The sequence below is a fragment of the Syngnathus floridae genome, unplaced genomic scaffold, assembly GCF_059516105.1.
Source record: "Syngnathus floridae isolate MCC-2025c unplaced genomic scaffold, RoL_Sflo_1.0 HiC_scaffold_38, whole genome shotgun sequence".
Taxonomy (NCBI): domain Eukaryota; kingdom Metazoa; phylum Chordata; class Actinopteri; order Syngnathiformes; family Syngnathidae; genus Syngnathus; species Syngnathus floridae.
The window spans coordinates 94,333-117,057 of NW_028284067.1; the positions used below are offsets into that span (position 1 = coordinate 94,333).

General features: G+C 46.7%; 1 protein-coding gene across 6 annotated transcripts; it reads right to left on the reverse strand.

The window, feature by feature from the left end:
* Positions 1-8,370: 8,370 nt before the first annotated feature.
* LOC148378545 (janus kinase and microtubule-interacting protein 3-like) lies at positions 8,371-13,096 on the reverse strand. 6 transcript variants are annotated; one of them, XM_088367830.1, is made up of 13 exons: positions 12,989-13,096; positions 11,641-12,757; positions 11,486-11,556; positions 11,245-11,349; positions 10,789-11,100; positions 10,508-10,570; positions 10,323-10,421; positions 10,002-10,241; positions 9,822-9,887; positions 9,692-9,760; positions 9,538-9,615; positions 9,248-9,481; positions 8,371-9,168 (listed from the first exon to the last, which is right to left on the reverse strand). In XM_088367830.1, the coding sequence occupies exons 5-13, from the start codon at positions 10,855-10,857 to the stop codon at positions 9,052-9,054; spliced, it is 1,035 nt and encodes a 344-aa protein (XP_088223956.1). In that variant the 5' UTR covers positions 10,858-11,100; positions 11,245-11,349; positions 11,486-11,556; positions 11,641-12,757; positions 12,989-13,096; the 3' UTR covers positions 8,371-9,051. The 6 variants fall into 6 exon arrangements, with proteins under 6 accessions (XP_088223956.1, XP_088223958.1, XP_088223957.1 ...); XM_088367832.1 differs by lacking the exon at positions 12,989-13,096 and having other exon boundaries at positions 8,371-8,673; positions 9,043-9,168; positions 11,641-12,881; XM_088367831.1 differs by lacking the exon at positions 12,989-13,096 and having other exon boundaries at positions 10,789-11,098; positions 11,641-12,881.
* Positions 13,097-22,725: the final 9,629 nt, after the last annotated feature.

The following is a 22,725-nucleotide window of genomic DNA, read 5'->3' on the forward strand; positions in this document are numbered from 1 at the left end:
AATGTTGTTTAGTGCGGCATGGTGTTGTTCAGTGCGGGATGGTGTTGTTCAGTGCGTTATAATGTTGTTCAGTGCGGCATGGTGTTGTTCAGTGCGGCATGGTGTTGTTCAGTGCGGCATGGTGTTGTTCAGTGCGGCATAATGTTGTTCAGTGCGGCATAATGTTGTTCAGTGCGGCATGGTGTTGTTCAGTGCGGGATGGTGTTGTTCAGTGCGGGATGGTGTTGTTCAGTGCGGCATGGTGTTCAATGCGGAATGGTGTTGTTCAGTGCAGGATGGTGTTGTTCAGTGCGGCATGGTGTTGTTCAGTGCGGCATAATGTTGTTCAGTGCGGCATGGTGTTGTTCAGTGCGGCATGGTGTTGTTCAGTGCGGCATGGTGTTGTTCAGTGCGGCATAATGTTGTTCAGTGCGGCATGGTGTTGTTCAGTGCGGCATGGTGTTGTTCAGTGCGGCATAATGTTCAGTGCGGCATAATGTTGTTCAGTGCGGCATGGTGTTGTTCAGTGCGGGATGGTGTTGTTCAGTGCAGGATGGTGTTGTTCAGTGCGGCATGGTGTTCAGTGCGGGATGGTGTCTTTCAGTGCGGCATGGTGTCGTTCAGTGCGGCATGGTGTCTTTCAGTGCGGCATGGTGTCGTTCAGTGAGGCATGGTGTTGTTCAGTGCGGCATGGTGTTGTTTAGTGCGGCATGGTGTTGTTCAGTGCGGGATGGTGTTGTTCAGTGTGGCATGGTGTTCAGTGCGGCATGGTGTTGTTCAGTGCGGTATCGTGTTGTTCAGTGCGGTATCGTGTTTCTCAGTGCGGTATCGTGTTGTTCAGTGCAGTATCGTTGTGTTGTTCGTATTGTGTTTAACACTTAGCCTCTAACACTTAGCCTCTAACACTTAGCCTCTAGCATCTAGAAGGTAAATAAATAGGAAGGAAGGACTCACCGGTGACGTCTTCGCCCACGTCCAAGCGTTGTACTTTGTATTTTCATCCTTCTGACAGTGGAAAACATAGCCAACAAACACCGTGGAACCTAAACGAATGAAAGAAAACTATCATTTGGCCACAACCAACATTCACAGATACAACACAATGTGACGTGCGGGGTTGAGGTTAAAGGTTGAGTGAAGGGCCCTCGTTTTAAACTACTTTTTTGAAAAGGATTGGGAACAAGTAAGACGTATTTAATTTATTTAATGGGAAGTAGTAAGAGCTATTGAATTTAATCTATGTATTATATTCTATTGTATTGTATTCTGTTGTATTCTTTTGGATTGTATTCACACTAACCCCACTAAAACTTCAGCCCACAAAAACTCGCCTCTGGCGCCTAGCCTCTGGCACTTAGCCTCTAACACTTAGCCTTTAACACTTAGCCTTTAACACTTAGCCTTTAACACTTAGCCTAGAAGGTGAATAAATAGGGTTAAAGGTTGAGTGAAGGGACCTCGTTTTAAACTACTTTTTTGTAAAGGAGTGGGAACAAGTAAGACGTATTTAATTTATTTAATGGGAAGTAGTAAGACTTATTAAATTTATTTAATCTACTTTTCTTCCCAGGCAAAATTTGATGTGCTGCAATTCCAAATTTCCAAAGTGAATGAAGGAATGAAGTCCTTTAAATTATGATTTTGTATAAATACTAGGCATTAACACAAAATCGACGGCACAAAATGGGCAGACTTTACTTGTTTGAAAAGGACTGGTTACAAGACAGACTTTTTTAATTTATTTAATGGGAAGAAGACTTATTTAGTTTAATTGATCTATTTTTGTTCCCTGGCAAAATTCGATTTGCTGCAATTCCAAATTTCCAAAGTGAATGAAGGAAAGAAGTCGTTTAAATTATGATTTTGTTTAAATACTAGGCATAGACACAAAATCTACGGCACAAAATGGGCAGACTTTACTTGTTTGAAGAGGACTGGTTACAAGACAGACTTTTCTGATTTATTTAATGGGAAGAAGACTTATTTAGTTTATTTAATCTATTTTTGTTCCCTGGCAAAATTGGATTTGCTGAAATTGTATTTTGCCAAATCTTGCCTTGAGACCTGATAGGAAGTATTAAACGCTTAGTTAAATCAATACAAGTTGGTAATAAGAGCGAGTAATGTTGGTTGAACCGATGAATGAAGGTTGAAAGCAATTTAAATTATGACTTTGTATAAATACTAGATATTAACAGAACATCTACTGCGCGAAATGGGCAGAGTTTACTTGTTTGAGAAGGAGTGGCTTATTCAAAACTAAGATTTATTTAATCTGTTTGTTCCCAGGCAAAATTGGATGTGATGCAATTCCAAATTTCACCACATGATGGTGCCCAATTTTGACTTCATAGGACATATTAAACACTTAGCTTGTTATTATGTTCAAGGTAATCAGATTTGTTTATTATTCTAATGGCCTCTTCAAAACTATTCTGGATTACTACTTTGGATCTATTCTACATTACTTGGCAACAACATACTCTGTAACAGATTAGGCAGTATAATCATATCTGTTAACTTGAGAGTGCCCACACTCAATCTACTTATCGTGATGTGTTAAATCAATTACTGTTAGACATTATTTGTCTGATAATCTACCAAATCTTTGAATTGAAGAATTTGTGATTTAATTAATAGCTTGTTGTTATGTTAAGGGTAATCAGACTTGTATATAATTCTAATGGCCTTCTTTTGAAAACTATTCTGAATTACAACTTTGGATCTTATATTACTTTGCAACAATCTACTCCGTGACAGATTAGGCAGTATAATCACATATGTTAACTTCAGTGCCCACACTGTATTTATTTATGGTTATTTGTTAAATCAAGTACTGTTAGACATGAAATAGGAAGTGTTTAACATAAATGTTATGGCTACTCACCATTGTAGCTCGCTCCTGGTCAATGATACGAGCCTCTTCTTGCAGTGGAAAACTTGCAGCCAACAAACACCGTGGAACCTAAAGGAATGAAATTAAACATTAACATTTCGCCTCGACCAATTTTCACACGTACAACGCAACGCGGCTACACTTCTGCTATTACAAACGTAAATCTCCTTAAACACAATGAGTGTTACTTACCGTGTACGCTCTAGACGGTCCAGTTGCAAGCAGAAAATAAAGATATTTCTGTTGATAATCGTCGCTGCTCAGTGGCTCACGGCCATCGCGCCAACAGATTTGAATTTTGGCGGAGGTTCGGGCAATTACGTCATATCCACGGCACATGACTGCGACGTAATACCCGCTTATCTGAAACGGCAGTTAAAAGTAGAGTTACATCAAGTTTTCTTGGAACCTAAACGAATGAAAGAAAACTATCATTTGGCCACAACCAACATTCACAGATACAACACAACGTGCGGGGTTGGGGTTAAAGATTGAGTGAAGGGCCCTCGTTTTAAACTACTGTTTTGAAAAGGAGTGGGAACAAGTAAGACGTATTTAATTTATTTAATGGGAAGTAGTAAGACTTATTAAATTTATTTAATCTACTTTTCTTCCCAGGCAAAATTTGATGTGCTGCAATTCCAAATTTCCAAAGTGAATGAAGGAATGAAGTCCTTTAAATTATGATTTTGTATAAATACTAGGCATTAACACAAAATCGACGGCACAAAATGGGCAGACTTTACTTGTTTGAAAAGGACTGGTTACAAGACAGACTTTTTTAATTTATTTAATGGGAAGAAGACTTATTTAGTTTAATTGATCTATTTTTGTTCCCTGCCAAAATTCGATTTGCTGCAATTCCAAATTTCCAAAGTGAATGAAGGAAAGAAGTCGTTTAAATTATGATTTTGTTTAAATACTAGGCATAGACACAAAATCTACGGCACAAAATGGGCAGACTTTACTTGTTTGAAGAGGACTGGTTACAAGACAGACTTTTCTGATTTATTTAATGGGAAGAGGACTTATTTAGTTTATTTAATCTATTTTTGTTCCCTGGCAAAATTGGATTTGCTGAAATTGTATTTTGCCAAATCTCGATTTGAGACCTGATAGGAAGTATTAAACGCTTAGTTAAATCAATACAAGTTGGTAATAAGAGCGAGTAATGTTGGTTGAACCGATGAATGAAGGTTGAAAGCAATTTAAATTATGACTTTGTATAAATACTAGATATTAACAGAACATCTACTGCGCAAAATGGGCAGAGTTTACTTGTTTGAGAAGGAGTGGCTTATTCAAAACTAAGATTTATGTAATCTGTTTGTTCCCAGGCAAAATTGGATGTGATGCAATTCCAAATTTCACCACATGATGGTGCCCAATTTTGACTTCATAGGACATATTAAACACTTAGCTTGTTATTATGTTCAAGGTAATCAGATTTGTTTATCATTCTAATGGCCTCTTCAAAACTATTCTGGATTACTACTTTGGATCTATTCTACATTACTTGGCAACAACATACTCTGTAACAGATTAGGCAGTATAATCACATATGTTAACTTGAGAGTGCCCACACTCAATCTACTTATCGTGATGTGTTAAATCAATTACTGTTAGACATTATTTGTCTGATAATCTACCAAATCTTTGAATTGAAGAATTTGTGATTTAATTAATAGCTTGTTCAGGGTAATCAGACTTGTATATAATTCTAATGGCCTTCTTTTGAAAACTATTCTGAATTACAACTTTGGATCTTATATTACTTTGCAACAATCTACTCCGTGACAGATTAGGCAGTATAATCACATATGTTAACTTCAGTGCCCACACTGTATTTATTTATGGTTATTTGTTAAATCAAGTACTGTTAGACATGAAATAGGAAGTGTTTAACATAAATGTTATGGCTACTCACCATTGTAGCTCGCTCCTGGTCAATGATACGAGCCTCTTCTTGCAGTGGAAAACTTGCAGCCAACAAACACCGTGGAACCTAAAGGAATGAAATTAAACATTAACATTTCGCCTCGACCAATTTTCACACGTACAACGCAACGCGGCTACACTTCTGCTATTACAAACGTAAATCTCCTTAAACACAATGAGTGTTACTTACCGTGTACGCTCTAGACGGTCCAGTTGCAAGCAGAAAATAAAGATATTTCTGTTGATAATCGTCGCTGCTCAGTGGCTCACGGCCATCGCGCCAACAGATTTGAATTTTGGCGGAGGTTCGGGCAATTACGTCATATCCGCGGCATTTGACTGCGACGTAATACCCGCTTATCTGAAACGGCAGTTAAAAGTAGAGTTACATCAAGTTTTCTTGGAACCTAAACGAATGAAAGAAAACTATCATTTGGCCACAACCAACATTCACAGATACAACACAACGTGCGGGGTTGAGGTTAAAGATTGAGTGAAGGGCCCTCGTTTTAAACTACTGTTTTGAAAAGGAGTGGGAACAAGTAAGACGTATTTAATTTATTTAATGGGAAGTAGTAAGACTTATTAAATTTATTTAATCTACTTTTCTTCCCAGGCAAAATTTGATGTGCTGCAATTCCAAATTTCCAAAGTGAATGAAGGAATGAAGTCCTTTAAATTATGATTTTGTATAAATACTAGGCATTAACACAAAATCGACGGCACAAAATGGGCAGACTTTACTTGTTTGAAAAGGACTGGTTACAAGACAGACTTTTTTAATTTATTTAATGGGAAGAAGACTTATTTAGTTTAATTGATCTATTTTTGTTCCCTGCCAAAATTCGATTTGCTGCAATTCCAAATTTCCAAAGTGAATGAAGGAAAGAAGTCGTTTAAATTATGATTTTGTTTAAATACTAGGCATAGACACAAAATCTACGGCACAAAATGGGCAGACTTTACTTGTTTGAAGAGGACTGGTTACAAGACAGACTTTTCTGATTTATTTAATGGGAAGAGGACTTATTTAGTTTATTTAATCTATTTTTGTTCCCTGGCAAAATTGGATTTGCTGAAATTGTATTTTGCCAAATCTCGATTTGAGACCTGATAGGAAGTATTAAACGCTTAGTTAAATCAATACAAGTTGGTAAGAAGAGCGAGTAATGTTGGTTGAACCGATGAATGAAGGTTGAAAGCAATTTAAATTATGACTTTGTATAAATACTAGATATTAACAGAACATCTACTGCGCAAAATGGGCAGAGTTTACTTGTTTGAGAAGGAGTGGCTTATTCAAAACTAAGATTTATGTAATCTGTTTGTTCCCAGGCAAAATTGGATGTGATGCAATTCCAAATTTCACCACATGATGGTGCCCAATTTTGACTTCATAGGACATATTAAACACTTAGCTTGTTATTATGTTCAAGGTAATCAGATTTGTTTATCATTCTAATGGCCTCTTCAAAACTATTCTGGATTACTACTTTGGATCTATTCTACATTACTTGGCAACAACATACTCTGTAACAGATTAGGCAGTATAATCACATATGTTAACTTGAGAGTGCCCACACTCAATCTACTTATCGTGATGTGTTAAATCAATTACTGTTAGACATTATTTGTCTGATAATCTACCAAATCTTTGAATTGAAGAATTTGTGATTTAATTAATAGCTTGTTCGGGGTAATCAGACTTGTATATAATTCTAATGGCCTTCTTTTGAAAACTATTCTGAATTACAACTTTGGATCTTATATTACTTTGCAACAATCTACTCGGTGACAGATTAGGCAGTATAATCACATATGTTAACTTCAGTGCCCACACTGTATTTATTTATGGTTATTTGTTAAATCAAGTACTGTTAGACATGAAATAGGAAGTGTTTAACATAAATGTTATGGCTACTCACCATTGTAGCTCGCTCCTGGTCAATGATATGAGCCTCTTCTTGCAGTGGAAAACTTGCAGCCAACAAACACCGTGGAACCTAAAGGAATGAAATTAAACATTAACATTTCGCCCGGACCAACATTCACACGTACAACGCAACGCGGCTACACTTCTGCTATTACAAACGTAAATCTCCTTAAACACAACGAGTGTTACTTACCGTGTACGCTCTAGGCAAAATTGGATGTGATGCAATTCCAAATCTATCTGAAACGGCAGTTAAAAGTAGAGTTACATCAAGTTTTCTTTTTTAATCAACACAATCATTTACAACCGTTGACCAGAAAGAATCGTCGAAATTCGACGTCCCCCACAAACGCCACGCTCACTCGCTTTTCAGGGCAACAAAAGTACTTCTTTTTAAAAACGATGAGTTGTACTTACCGTGTACGCTCTGGACGGTCCAGTTGCAAGCAGAAAATAAAAATATTTCTCTTGTTAGTCGTATGTTACCATCCGCTGTGTCTTTGTCAACATCGCCGCCATTTTCCTACTTCCTGCTGCGAGCCACGCCCACGGATTTAAATTTGGGCGGAAGCTCTTTCCATTGGCGTCGTTTTCGCGTATAGCAAATCCGATTGGTTGGGAAGGGGGCACGGTTATGCAGCCGAGGAGTCCTGTGATCGGTGGGATGTAAAGTAGGCGTCGACGTCACGTCCGCGTCACGTGACCACGACGTGGCAGACGTCAAATAGCAACCGCTGTTTTGTTTAGTAGACTTACAGTTGTTATGCATTGACATAATGGCGCACACACCAAATAGATTTAAATAAATTAAATAATTCTTCTGCCCACTCTCTTTTAAACAAGTTAACTCTCCCCGCGGATTTGAATTCCGGCGAAAGTTACGCCCATCGACGTCACGTATGTCACGTGACCACGACGTGGCAGATGTCATATAGCAACCGCTGTTTTGTTTAGTAGATTTACAGTTGTTATGCATTGGCATAATGGTGTGCACTCAAAATAGATTTAAATAAATTAAATATTTCTTCTGCCTACTCCCTTTTAAACAAGTTAACTCTGCCCACGTCCATTGACGTCTTGTCTGCGTCACGTGACCACGACGTAGCGACGTCATATAGTAACCGCTGTTTTGACCAGTAGACTTAGTTATTATGCGTTGACATAATGGCGCACTGGTTAGCATGGCCACCTCTTAAGCATGATGATGCGGGTTCGACGCCTGATCAATGTTAGCATGGAGTGAGCTGAAGTGCATGGCGCTGAAGATTTGAATCTTTGAAATGCGCTGAGGTCTGACATATCAGGCAGAATGGTTTGCCATCACGTTCAACAAAAAATAGAAACTTTCCCACTCTGATTAAAACGTCCTGTGTTCATCTACGTATTTTCGTTTTGCTGTGCATCTTTTCCCTGCCATTTCGAGAGCCCAATTGACACTCATAGTTTAAAGAAATGTGTTTGCCCATCCTACTTTGTGGAATTTCACCACATGCGCTTTTGACCAAAATACCAAATTGAACTCAAGTGAAGCCAACACGCACAACCCCCCCCCCCCCCCCCCCCACACACACACACACACACACACACACAAATGTTGATATGAACATAAAAGAGCCGCATGCGGTTCGGGAGTTGCGGCTTGGCCAAACCTGTACTATACAACTTTATTTGTATAAAATTTTCACAACAGCTGTCACACAAACAAAGCGGGAAAAACCGAAGACGTGCGTGTTCCGCCCACGCTGGATTTATTTGCACCTTTGAAAAGACACCGTATTGCCGCAGATGTGGCAAAGAGTACTTTTGGGCATCTGAGACGGAAGGATGTCCAAAGCATCACGTCACCTGCTCTGGTAGGCATGGTGGTGGGACGTTGAGGTCAACCGCTTTGGGGTTGGCTGACTCTTTGATCGCAGGATGCCACACACTTGAAGACAGAAGCAGAAAAGCAGAGCTAAATGCAAAATGTACTCACCGGTGACTCCAATTTTTTTCCCCCCTGAAGAAACAGCTGGACGGGTGGCCCCGGCTGGCCAGTGGGACTCTTGTTATTCTGACCCTTTTTAGTGCGCGTTTGGGGCAACAACCGTTTTTTGTGGCGCTCTCTTCTGGTTCAAAAGTGCCCTGCATGTGAATTTGCTTTTCCTGCCTTCTGATTGGATGAGCGCCGGTGTGACGCGGTGCCTCTGTCACCGTGGCGGGGGGTATACGTTGGCATCGGAGCGTCTGCCAACGTCTGAGACCGGCTGGCAGTGTATCGGAGGTGTCGAGTGCGGTGCCGCTGGAGCTCACTCACCAGCTGGTGTTAGGGCCACAGAATGAAGGCCAAGGAGAAGAATAGAAAGAGAAACAGAAACTTCTCCTCCAATTGTTTGATTTGTCTCTTCTGAGCTTCGATGAATTCTTTCAGCTCTTTGTTCCTCTAGGACGGACAAATGGAAAGTGGCATTCAAAAGCCAGTAAGCGTGCAAGTAAGTGCCGGGCTGGCTTTGGGCCCTTACCTGTTGCGCGCTGTGCAGCAGATCCATTCTCTCTTGGAGGATGCAAGCGTCGCGCTCCCTCAACTCGCACATCAGGGCTCGCTTCCATTGGTCCACGGCGCTCCTAAGCTCTTCTCTCTGATCCGCCGTCAGCACGTCATTCACGCCAGCGTGGCTGGCTTTTTCGCCGTCCGTGGCGGGGCAGTCCCGCTGCGGTAGCGCCTCGTACAACATGGCCTCCAGCTCCAGGATCCTCTGGGCCGCAATCCTCGTCCATCAGTGGTCCGGCGGGAGATTTGAGGGCGGCTTACCTTATGAGCCTGGTCCATGGAACACTTCCTGAAGTCCAACTCTTCATCCAGGTAGCCCTTCTGCTTGCAGAACATATCCTAGCACAGCTCAAGGTCAGAATTGTTGGGGCACATTGCCGGAGTTCCCCTTGGCTGATGTCGCGTGTCTGTCTACCTTCTCACTTTCAATGTCCAACATCTTCTGTTGAAGTGCTGACTTGGTCACTTTGATGTATTCTAACCACTGAGGAAAGGCTGCTGTCACATAAGCAGAATGCGAGAGCGTGCGTGGACGTGCGCGTTACCTTCTCGGCTAGGGTGAGAAGGGTCCTGGCGTGAATCACGACCACCTGCTCCTCGTTGGTGAGATTCTGCAAGAGCCCAAAGGCACAGCGTCAACAAGCTTCTTTCAGCGCAAAGCCTTCCAAAAGTCACATTTGAGCCGCCGAGTCTCGTGGAGTGCGAACATAAGGAGTTCGACATACACTTACGGCGTTATAGCCCAGGATGTCCAGCTTCTTCATCAGATCACTGATGACGATGTCCGGGGGAAAGGCGCAAGGAGCAATGTAAGGTGTTCTGGGACCTCGGGTTAAGGTTAGGGTTGCGAGGGACGCCTTACGTACGCTCACGCCCTCGGCCTCGCAGTAGATCTGCAAAGGGCTGAGGCCGTCTGGGAAACGGACTTGCAGAAACTTCAAGACGGGGGAGCGCCACTCCCTCTCCTGAAAGGCAGAGGCATGCATCCGTCCGTCCGTCCGTCCGTCACATCTCTGGCCTCAACACGCTTGTGCGAGTCTTCCCACCTCCAGCTCCAGGATGCGGAACTCAAGCAGTTCGTTTTGGTCTCGGATATCCTGGATGTGCTCTTTCAGACGCGCTTCTTCCGCCTCCATCCGCCTGACCTGAAAAGACAGTCAGACCTCATCTGCGGGGCTTCCCGACAGGTGTGACGCCAAGCGACTCCGCCCAGCGCCTTTCTTTCCGTCACCTTTTCGGCCAACTGCTGATTGCTCTGACGCAGCAGCTGCTTCTCCTCCACCCACTTGACATTCTAGAAGAGACAAACGCGTGGACAGCTTTGGAATGTTGTGTCATTTTCATCCACAAATTCTTTGGTTGACTGGAAAATGACATTTGCTTTTCTCCGCATTTTCCCAGCCACGTTCGGGGGGGGGGGGGGGGGGTTGGTCCAGTAATGCCAGACGGATGAGTGACTGAAGAATGTAGCTATTTTGTCTGAGAAAAAGGTGTGCTCATTGATGAGCTTACCTGTCCTTGTTGCTTCAGCGCTGACTCCAGATCTGCTACTCTGCTTTGATAGTGACCCATTTCTACCATCAGCTTTTCTCTGGTCTGAAAGGAGGAGGAGGGAGGCTCCTCCTCCTCCTTTCAGACCAGAGAACACCCGAGGCTGGGTGAGAACGGGGAGGCTGCGACCCGGCCGGGGGTTGCGGGAAGGGGCGCCACCTTGATCTCCTTCTCGGCGTCGTAGTCCCCTTTCGCTGGTCTGGGCTAGCAGAGCGTAGGCTCGTTGCAGCGCTTGATATTCTTGCGTCAGCTGGCGGTAGCGAAGCTCCGCCTCTTCATGCACACACCAATGCAACACAGCACTAGTACCAGAATCAGTCAGACCGGCGACAAAGCACCCGCGACGCAAAGACGAGTCCGATTCCAGGCTGAAGAGGAATGTTTGGTGCCAATACGCTGGCAGAAATGGCGGGCTACCTCTTCGGGTTCCGTGTCGGGGGTTCTGTCGGTGTGAAAAGACAAGGACGATCTGTCCGAGTCCACCAACACGTCTTCGTCGTAGCCGTAAAATGTTTCGATGACCTGCGGGCGCGGAAGCGAACATCTCTCTGAACAAACTGAAGCGACACCTCACGATGAATCGACGAGAGGAACGATAGCGAGAAAAAGGCCATTTCATCTTGCGCAACACCAAGCAGCCGCAAACAAACAGACTCACCTTGCAGGACCTCACGCTTTGTTCCTCCTCAGAGATTCTCGACGTCGGTATCGTAGCAGCAAATCTCTCTCCTGTCGACACAAATAATCCGCCTTTGAGATTCTTTGGATGCAAAGGGAACGAACGGCTCCGGCGCAGAAACAAACGCGACTCACAATGACATTTCTGACATGAGCTCCTGTCTCCAGAGCCTGAAAAACACGTCACCGGCGATGATTGGAGGGACGCTCGTCTTTTCCAAAAGTGACAACTACAGGGTGTGTCAGGGTTTTCCAGATTATCTTTATCGTATCATTGTGTTGCTTTGACTTTGACTGCGACCTGTAATAAATAATATTATTTATCCCTTATTTATCCCTATCGCTTATCCCTTCCTACACAAAGTCGTAAAACACCCCTTGCTATGTTTTGACTAGAGGTCAAGGGCTTCCTCTATTCAATCCACTCTTACACCCACCCTGTTTCTCTTAATTAAAATGCTCGTGCAGGAGCCGAGAGTCAGACTTCATTCGTACAACGGATGGACTCTCCACCTGCAGGTGTCCAAAAGAACTTACTTGTCTCCCGTGTGGTTCTTGCAAAATAAGTTGGAGCGAGCGCAACTCTAACAGGGTGCATTTTGCCACTAGCTGCCTACGGACAATGACGTCGCGCTCGCGGCTCATGGTTGACGGGCTGAGCAGCCGGGCAAGTCCGTCGTTTTCAGCGCACAGCGAGTGGCAAAGGCGCTGACAAAACGGGAGCTTTGAGCTGCTGAAAACGGCAAAACAAGTCTAAAGCGTGTTCAAACGCGTGCGCACAATGCTCCTGCTTGAAAGGTCGGAATTTAAGGGGCCAATTTTTTGGATGGCGGCCGCCGGCCAAGCTTTGGACGGAAAAGGTTTCCTGGCGACAGCGAGCGAGCGCGGCGCTGCCGTACGTGCACCGAGTCGCCTGCCTGAAGACCTTGGACAAGTCGTCGATGATGTGCCGCTGCTCCACAACTTGAAGGAACTCCATTTCACCGTCCTGCTGGCCGCAACCGCGGTCCAGGTCATTGAGCGAACTAGGCCTTCTCTGTGGAACACAAATGCAGTGGACTCTGTTGGCACGCCGCCGTTGTCCGCGTCGACTTACCAAGCTTGCCATCTCCTCGTTCTCCTGGGTGACAAAGCGCACTTTGTTTTCAAGGCGACACAGCACCAGCGAGAGTTCTTCATTCTTCCTGCTCAGGCGTTTGTTTTTGTACAGGAGTGGCAGAAACTGGCTTTCTGTTTCTCTCAGTCGCTTTAGCTGCAAGCATGAAGTGCGGGATGTGAAAGACGCACAACACGCGGGCCAGAACGTATCCATTCCTTTTGCATCGGTTTGAACGGAATCGTGGCTTTGGCTCCCAATAAAAGACATCTACCAGGCAACCGACTCGCCGCGCCGCTCAACTAATAAGCAAGCGCAATGGGTGCCTCGCTGGATGGCGCGCATCAAACGTAGCGCAAACCTTCAAGCGTGCCGTCAATAAATTACCAGTTCATTGCGCTCTTCAGAAAGCAGGGCGTTTCGATCCTCCAGTTTCCTGATGACTGCGCTGAGCTCAGCGATTTTCAGATGAAACCGTCGCGTGTCCCGATCCTCCTGAGACTGAAAACGCCCCGCAACACACACACACAAGCACTCGTTCAAAGTTCAAAACTGTTTTTGTGCTACCTTCCTCCAGCAACGAACTAAGTCATGCGTACTGCAAGTGTGTGATGAGGTGGCTTACGCAATGAAGAGGATTGCTAGTAGCGGCGTTGACCCCACTTCCAGGGTAGTTTAGGCCCGCCCTTTGGGAATCCCTCAGGGCAGCGATCTGCTGCTCGGCAGCCTGAGTCTGCAGCTGAAGGCGGTGGACGTGGCCGGCCCCAGGGCTTCATCCAAAACACTAACCGCTCTGTCTTTCAGCTTGATCTCATCCGTCTGGATGTACAAACGGGGAGCGCTCAGGCAGGCGGGCAAACTCATTTGCCAGAATTGTGACAAAAACAAAGAGAGCAACCGGCCAATTTTTTTCTTGAATCGACTAGAACACCTTTGCTGTGACAAAAGCGAAGCGAGCAACCGGACATTTTCTTCTTGTGAAATAGAATAGAATAGAATGCCTTAGGTGTCATTGCACTGCAGGTATACAACGAAATTGGGAACATAGCCACGCACCGCGCATCTGATCAGTCCTACCAGTCGGCGGATCTCCCTCTCGCAGTCTCTCTTGGTTCGGCTCAGCTCCTCCCGATGCTGGTGATGAGCCGATCGGAGCTCGGCCGCTCGGGACTGCCAGGCCTGCTGGGCCGCTGCCAGGGCTTCTTCCGCGCTCCTGGTGGAGGCGACACCGCTCGGTCTCCCGACACCGCCGCGTCTCCTCCACCTCCGCCAGCAAAGCGCCCCCCCTCCTCACCTGAGCAGACATTGCGCCACACCGGGCCGTTGAGACCGCAACGGAGCGCCGCGACGCTTACTGGGGACAAGCTACACAATACGGTAGCGGCCGCATCGAAGCCCGACGTGGCGTGCGGATAGTCAGACACGGATAGAGCGGATCACCTTGTCCATGGAGCCGTCCCTCAGGCTGAGGACCAAGGCATTCAGTCGCTGGATCTCTCCATCTTTGATTTTGATCACTCTCATCAGCTCCATTTCATGCTGCCGCAGTAATGTCTCCCTGGTAATGGCTAACTCTTTCTGCTTCTCCTCATGGAGTTTGCTTTTGAGTTCCGTCATGGCGGCGGTGGCACGGTGGTGCTCCGCCCGCAGGTCCTGACTTCTCTCTCTCTCCAGACAGCTGACCTGACATGACTTAGACTTAGACAAACTTTATTGTCATCTTGTCTGCACATGGTGCATACAAAACGAAATTCCGTTGCATACGTCTTACAACAAAGTAGTGATATTGCAGTTGAATAGAAGTAACATATCCTATGAAAATATATATATATACATATATACTATATATATATATATATATATATATATATTAAAAATAAGTATAAAGTGCAGCAGTGATAATTATGCAATAGTGCAAGCAGGCAAAACAGTATTCAAGAGTGTGCAGAGGAATGCTAAACCATGTATTAAACTTCTATTTAAAGGGTTTATACAAGTTCAGTAAAGTTGGTAGTGCGAGATAGTGCAAGATAGAGGTCCGTAGTGTCATAAAGTACAGTTCTGTGAATGTGTGATGCAGAGTTCAGTTTAGAGCTCAACAGTTCTAGTGTTCAACAGTCTGATGACAGCAGGGAAAAAGCTGTTGCAGAACCTGGTGGACCTGCAGCGGATGCTGCAAACCTCTTCCCAGAGGGCAGCAGGGAGAACAGTCCATGGTGGGGGTGTGATGGGTCATTGATGATGTTACGGGCACGGGACATGCAGCGCTGAGATGAAATGTCCTGAATGGAGGGAAGAGGAGCCCCTATGATCCTCTCTGCTGTCCTCACCACTCTCCTCACGTTCTTCCAATCGGAGGCGGTGCAGCCTCCACACCACACAGAGAGACAGCTTGTCAGAATGCTCTCTATGGTGCTCCTGTAGAACGTCCTCATGATGGGTGGGGGCAGGTGGGCTCTCCTCATCCTCCGCAGGAAGTACAAGCGCTTCTGTGCCCTCTTGACCAGTGCCGTAGTGTTCATAGTCCAGGTGAGGTCTTCTGTGATGTGGACCCCCAGGAATTTGGTGGTGCTGACCACCTCCACAGCTGAGCTGTTGATGATCAGTGGAGCGTGGTGAGGCTGTTTTTTCCTGAAGTCGACGATGATCTCCTTCATCTTCTCCTCATTCAGGATCAGGCTGTTTTCTCTGCACCAGCCCACCAGCTGCTCCACCTCCTCTCTGTAGTCCAGGTCGTTGTTGTCTCTGATGAGCCCCACCACCGTTGTGTCGTCTGCTGACTTCACGATGTGATTGGTGGTGAACCTGAGGACGCAGTCGTGTGTCATCAGGGTGCACAGCAGGGGGCTCAGGACGCAGCCCTGAAGGGAGCCTGTGCTGAGGGTGATGACATCAGAGGTGTTCTGTCCGACCCGGACTGACTGAGGTCTGTTGGTGAGGAAGTCTAGCAGCCAGTTGCGAAGGGGGGTGTTGAAGCCCAGGTGTTCCAATTTTCCTACCAGATGCTGTGGGATGATGGTGTTAAACGCTGAGCTGAAGTCCAGGAACAGCCTCCGCACATGGGTGTTCTTCTCCTCCAGGTGAGCCAGGCTCAGGTGAAGAACGGAGGAGATGGCGTCCTGAGTGGAGCGGTTTTGCCGGTCGGCAAACTGGAACGGGTCAAATAATAGGGGGAGTCTGGAAACGATGTGACCTTTAAGCAGCCTTTCGAAGCACTTCATCATAACCGGAGTCAGTGCAACAGGCCGGTAATCATTAAATGAGGTGATTTGAGGTTTCTTCGGCACCGGAATGATGGAGGCAGTCTTAAAGCACGCCGGCACTGTGGCTTGGCCCAGCGAGGTGTTAAAAATGTCTGTGATGACCCCAGCCAGATGACTTGCACATTCCCTGAACACACGCCCAGGAATGTTGTCGGGGCCAGGGGCCTTACAGGGGTTGACTCTCCTCAGGGTCTTCAACACATCGGCGGAGTCAAGGCAGAGTACCTCCTCTTCCTGATGGGGGACAGTTTTAACTGCTGGAGTGCCGTTTAGTGCCTCGAACCTCCCAAAGAAGTTATTTAGACCATTTAGAAAGTCAGCATCAACTACACCCACCGGGGGGGGGGAGGGTGAGTTGTAGTCTGTAATCGCCCGTATGCCTTGCCACATACTCCTGATGTTTTTGACGTCGTGGAAACGATCCTGAAATTTTCGACTGCGGTCTCGCTTCGCTATCCTGATGGCACGGTTCAAGTTGGCTCTCGCTGTCCTCAGTGTCTCCTTGTCGCCAGACTTGAAGGCAGAGTTCCGCGCTCGTAGCGTTTGACGTACCTCCTCAGTCATCCAGGGTCGTTGGTTGCCCCGGGTGATGATATTCTTAGTGGTGCTGACGTCCTCGGTGCATTTGTTGATGTAGGCTGACACAGTCATGGCACACGCATGTCTAATCTACATCGGGACAACTGGGAGGGAGGGAGGCAGGCAGGGAGGCAGGCAGGGAGGCAGGCAGGGAGGCAGGCAGTGTCTGTCTGTTGAGGTTTTCACCTTGTTCTTCTCCTGCTGAAGTTCTAACTGGACGTCCATCAGTTTGGTTCTCAGCTCGTCATTGGCGGCCTGAAGGGCGTCCGTTCGCTCCGCCTTGGCCCGCCCTGCCGGAGCTCGTTTGGACATCTCTTACTCGAGTCTCGCCCGGTCGTCAGTCAGAGATCACAACATTTGTACCTGGAGAGCACAAACGCAGCGCTGTTTTCCACTGGCTTCGAACTCAACTTCAATCGGTACCGTAACTTACAACATCATAAACATAGAACTAGCTTGACTTATTCATTGAATAAATGCATTTGGTTCTTCAAAACTGCATCACGCAACATAGCGTGACCGAGACGGCCGTTATCCACCTGCGTGAAGTTATTTGGTGAAATGAATGAGATGTTTAAGACACCATTGTTCTGTCTCTATGTAGATGAAGGTAAATAATCGATTGCTGAAGGTCCAAAGGTGTTGTGATAAACAAATAAACATATTAGTGATTAGTGACATATTTGTGATAAACATATTAGGCAGGATAATCACATATGTTAACGTGACTGCCCACACTGTATTTATTTATGGTTATTTGTTAAATCGAGTACTGTTAGACATGAAATAGGAAGTGTTTAACATAAATGGAAGACGAAAGGGGTACTCACCATTGTAGCTCCTGCTGGTCAATGATACGAGCCTCTTCTTGCAGTGGAAAACATACAGCCAACAAACACCGTGGAACCTAAAGGAATGAAATTAAACATTAACATTTAGCCTCAACCAACATTCACAGATACAACGCAACGCAAACTACACAAACGTAAATCTTTTTAAACACAATGAGTTGTACTTACCGTGTACGCTCTAGACGGTCCACTTGCAAGCGGAAAATAAAGATATTTCTGTTGATAATCGTCGTGTTTGTATCCGGTGTCTCGCTCAAGGCCATTGCGCCCACAGATTTGAATTTTGGCGAGAGTTCAGCCTATTGACGTCATTTCCGCGGTGTAATACCCGCATATCTGAAACGGCAAAGTTAAGAGTAGAGTTAAATAAAGTTTTTAGTCAACGCAATAATTTACAACCGTTGACCAGTCGAAATAATCGTCGAAATTTGGCGTCTGTGGCTGGAAGCAGACGCCGAGTTCGACATTCCTCCCAAACGCCACACTCCCTCGCTTTTCAGGGCTAAAAAAAAAACAGTTGTAATTACCTTGTACGCTCTAGACGGTCAAGTTGCAAGCTGAAAACAAAAATATTTGCCTTGTTAGTCATCGTGTTACTAACCGCTGTGTCTTGTTTGCCAGAACTGCCGCTTTCCTACTTCCTGTTGCAAGCCACGCCCACGGATTATAATTTTGCCGTGAGTTCCGCCTATTGACGTCATGTCCGCTTCACATGACTGCGACGTAATATTATCTAAAACTGTTTGTGCGGTATTGTGTTGTTCTGTGCGGTATTGTGTTATTCTGTGCGGCGTCGTGTTGTTCTGTGCGGCGTCGTGTTGTTCAGTGCGACGTCGTGTTGTTCAGTGCGGCATGGTGTTGTTCAGTGCGGCATGGTGTTGTTCAGTGCGGCATGGTGTTGTTCAGTGCGGCATAATGTTGTTCAGTGCGGCATAATGTTGTTCAGTGCGGCACGGTGTTGTTCAGTGCGGCATGGTGTTGTTCAGTGCGGCATGGTGTTGTTCAGTGCGGCATAATGTTGTTCAGTGCGCCATAATGTTGTTCAGTGCGGCATGGTGTTGTTCAGTGCGGGATGGTGTTGTTCAGTGCAGGATGGTGTTGTTCAGTGCGGCATGGTGTTGTTCAATGCGGCATGGTGTTGTTCAGTGCGGGATGGTGTTGTTCAGTGCGGCATAATGTTGTTCAGTGCGGCATGGTGTTGTTCAGTGCGGCATGGTGTTGTTCAATGCGGCATGGTGTTGTTCAGTGCGGGATGGTGTTGTTCAGTGCGGCATGGTGTTGTTCAGTGCGGCATAATGTTGTTCAGTGCGGCATGGTGTTGTTCAGTGCGGCATGGTGTTGTTCAGTGCGGCATGGTGTTGTTCAGTGCGGAATGGTGTTGTTCAGTGCGGCATGGTGTTGTTCAGTGCGGGATGGTGTTGTTCAATGCGGGATCATGTTGTTCAGTGCGGGGTGGTGTTGTTCAGTGCAGGATGGTGTTGTTCAGTGCAGGATGGTGTTGTTCAGTGCGGCATGGTGTTGTTCAATGCAGGATCGTGTTGTTCAGTGCAGCATAATGTTGTTCAGTGCAGCATGGTGTTGTTCAGTGCGGCATGGTGTTGTTCAATGCGGCATGGTGTTGTTCAGTGCGGGATGGTGTTGTTCAGTGCGGCATGGTGTTTTTCAGTGCGGCATAATGTTTTTCAGTGCGGCATGGTGTTGTTCAGTGCGGCATGGTGTTGTTCAGTGCAGGATGGTGTTGTTCAGTGCGGCATGGTGTTGTTCAATGCAGGATCGTGTTGTTCAGTGCAGCATAATGTTGTTCAGTGCAGCATGGTGTTGTTCAGTGCGGCATAATGTTGTCCAGTGCGCCATAATGTTGTTCAGTGCGGCATGGTGTTGTTTAGTGCGGGATGGTGTTGTTCAGTGCAGGATGGTGTTGTTCAGTGCGGCATGGTGTTGTTCAATGCGGCATGGTGTTGTTCAGTGCGGGATGGTGTTGTTAAGTGCGGCATGGTGTTGTTCAGTGCGGCATAATGTTGTTCAGTGCGGCATGGTGTTGTTCAGTGCGGCATGGTGTTGTTCAGTGCGGCATGGTGTTGTTCAGTGCGGCATGGTGTTGTTCAGTGCGGCATGGTGTTGTTCAGTGCGGCATGGTGTTGTTCAGTGCGGCATGGTGTTGTTCAGTGCGGAATGGTGTTGTTCAGTGCGGCATGGTGTTGTTCAGTGCGGGATGGTGTTGTTCAATGCGGGATCATGTTGTTCAGTGCGGGGTGGTGTTGTTCAGTGCAGGATGGTGTTGTTCAGTGCAGGATGGTGTTGTTCAGTGCGGCATGGTGTTGTTCAATGCAGGATCGTGTTGTTCAGTGCAGCATAATGTTGTTCAGTGCAGCATGGTGTTGTTCAGTGCGGCATGGTGTTGTTCAATGCGGCATGGTGTTGTTCAGTGCGGGATGGTGTTGTTCAGTGCGGCATGGTGTTTTTCAGTGCGGCATAATGTTGTTCAGTGCGGCATGGTGTTGTTCAGTGCGGCATGGTGTTGTTCAGTGCAGGATGGTGTTGTTCAGTGCGGCATGGTGTTGTTCAATGCAGGATCGTGTTTTTCAGTGCAGCATAATGTTGTTCAGTGCAGCATGGTGTTGTTCAGTGCGGCATAATGTTGTCCAGTGCGCCATAATGTTGTTCAGTGCGGCATGGTGTTGTTTAGTGCGGGATGGTGTTGTTCAGTGCAGGATGGTGTTGTTCAGTGCGGCATGGTGTTGTTCAATGCGGCATGGTGTTGTTCAGTGCGGGATGGTGTTGTTCAGTGCGGCATGGTGTTGTTCAGTGCGGCATAATGTTGTTCAGTGCGGCATGGTGTTGTTCAGTGCGGCATGGTGTTGTTCAGTGCGGCATGGTGTTGTTCAGTGCGGCATGGTGTTGTTCAGTGCGGAATGGTGTTGTTCAGTGCGGCATGGTGTTGTTCAGTGCGGGATGGTGTTGTTCAATGCGGGATCATGTTGTTCAGTGCGGGGTGGTGTTGTTCAGTGCAGGATGGTGTTGTTCAGTGCAGGATGGTGTTGTTCAGTGCGGCATGGTGTTGTTCAATGCAGGATCGTGTTGTTCAGTGCAGCATAATGTTGTTCAGTGCAGCATGGTGTTGTTCAGTGCGGCATGGTGTTGTTCAATGCGGCATGGTGTTGTTCAGTGCGGGATGGTGTTGTTCAGTGCGGCATGGTGTTTTTCAGTGCGGCATAATGTTGTTAAGTGCGGCATGGTGTTGTTCAGTGCGGCATGGTGTTGTTCAGTGCAGGATGGTGTTGTTCAGTGCGGCATGGTGTTGTTCAATGCAGGATCGTGTTGTTCAGTGCAGCATAATGTTGTTCAGTGCGGCATGGTGTTGTTCAATGCGGCATGGTGTTGTTCACTGCGGGATGGTGTTGTTCAATGCGGGATCGTGTTGTTCAGTGCGGCATAATGTTGTTCAGTGCAGCATGGTGTTGTTCAGTGCGGCATGGTGTTGTTCAGTGCGACATAATGTTGTTTAGTGCGGCATAATGTTGTTCAGTGCGGCATAATGTTGTTCAGTGCGGCATGGTGTTGTTCAGTGCGGCATGGTGTTGTTCAGTGCGGCATGGTGTTGTTCAGTGCAGGATGGTGTTGTTCAGTGCGGCATGGTGTTGTTTAATGCGGCATGGTGTTGTTCAGTGCGGGATGGTGTTGTTCAGTGCGGGATGGTGTTGTTCAGTGCGGCATGGTGTTGTTCAGTGCGGAATGGTGTTGTTCAGTGCGGCATGGTGTTGTTCAGTGCGGCATGGTGTTGTTCAGTGCAGGATGGTGTTGTTCAATGCGGGATCGTGTTGTTCAGTGCGGCATGGTGTTGTTCAGTGCGGCATGGTGTTGTTCAGTGCGGCATAATGTTGTTCAGTGCGGCATGGTGTTGTTCAGTGAGGCATGGTTTTGTTCAGTGCGGCATGGTGTTGTTCAGTGCGGCATGGTGTTGTTCAGTGCGGCATAATGTTGTCCAGTGCGGCATGGTGTTGTTTAGTGCGGGATGGTGTTGTTCAGTGCAGGATGGTGTTGTTCAGTGCGGCATGGTGTTGTTCAATGCGGCATGGTGTTGTTCAGTGCGGGATGGTGTTGTTCAGTGCGGCATGGTGTTGTTCAGTGCGGCATAATGTTGTTCAGTGCGGCATGGTGTTGTTCAGTGCGGCATGGTGTTGTTCAGTGCGGCATGGTGTTGTTCAGTGCGGCATGGTGTTGTTCAGTGCGGAATGGTGTTGTTCAGTGCGGCATGGTGTTGTTCAGTGCGGGATGGTGTTCAATGCGGGATCATGGTGTTCAATGCGGGATCGTGTTGTTCAGTGCAGGGTGGTGTTGTTCAGTGCAGGATGGTGTTGTTCAGTGCGGCATGGTGTTGTTCAATGCAGGATCGTGTTGTTCAGTGCAGCATAATGTTGTTCAGTGCAGCATGGTGTTGTTCAGTGCAGCATGGTGTTGTTCAATGCGGCATGGTGTTGTTCAGTGCGGGATGGTGTTGTTCAGTGCGGCATGGTGTTTTTCAGTGCGGCATGGTGTTTTTCAGTGCGGCATAATGTTCAGTGCGGCATGGTGTTGTTCAGTGCGGCATGGTGTTGTTCAGTGCGACATAATGTTGTTCAGTGCGGCATAATGTTGTTCAGTGCGGCATGGTGTTGTTCAGTGCGGCATGGTGTTGTTCAGTGCGGCATGGTGTTGTTCAGTGCGGCATGGTGTTGTTCAGTGCAGGATGGTGTTGTTCAGTGCAGGATGGTGTTGTTCAATGCGGCATGGTGTTTTTCAGTGCGGCATGGTGTTGTTCAGTGCAGGATGGTGTTGTTCAGTGCGGCATGGTGTTGTTCAGTGCGGAATGGTGTTGTTCAGTGCGGCATGGTGTTGTTCAGTGCGGCATGGTGTTGTTCAGTGCAGGATGGTGTTGTTCAATGCGGGATGGTGTTGTTCAGTGCGGGATGGTGTTGTTCAGTGCAGGATGGTGTTGTTCAGTGCGGCATGGTGTTGTTCAATGCGGCATGGTGTTGTTCAGTGCAGGATGGTGTTGTTCAGTGCGGCATGGTGTTGTTCAATGCGGCATGGTGTTGTTCAATGCGGCATGGTGTTGTTCAGTGCGGCATGGTGTTGTTCAGTGCGGCATGGTGTTGTTCAGTGCAGCGTAATGTTGTTCAGTGCGGCATGGTGTTGTTCAGTGCGGGATCGTGTTGTTCAGTGCGGCATAATGTTGTTCAGTGCAGCATGGTGTTGTTCAGTGCAGGATGGTGTTGTTCAGTGCGGCATGGTGTTGTTCAATGCGGCATGGTGTTGTTCAGTGCAGCATGGTGTTGTTCATTGCGGCATGGTGTTGTTCAGTGCGGCATGGTGTTGTTCAGTGCGGCATGGTGTTGTTCAGTGCGGCATAATGTTGTTCAGTGCGCCATAATGTTGTTCAGTGCGGCATGGT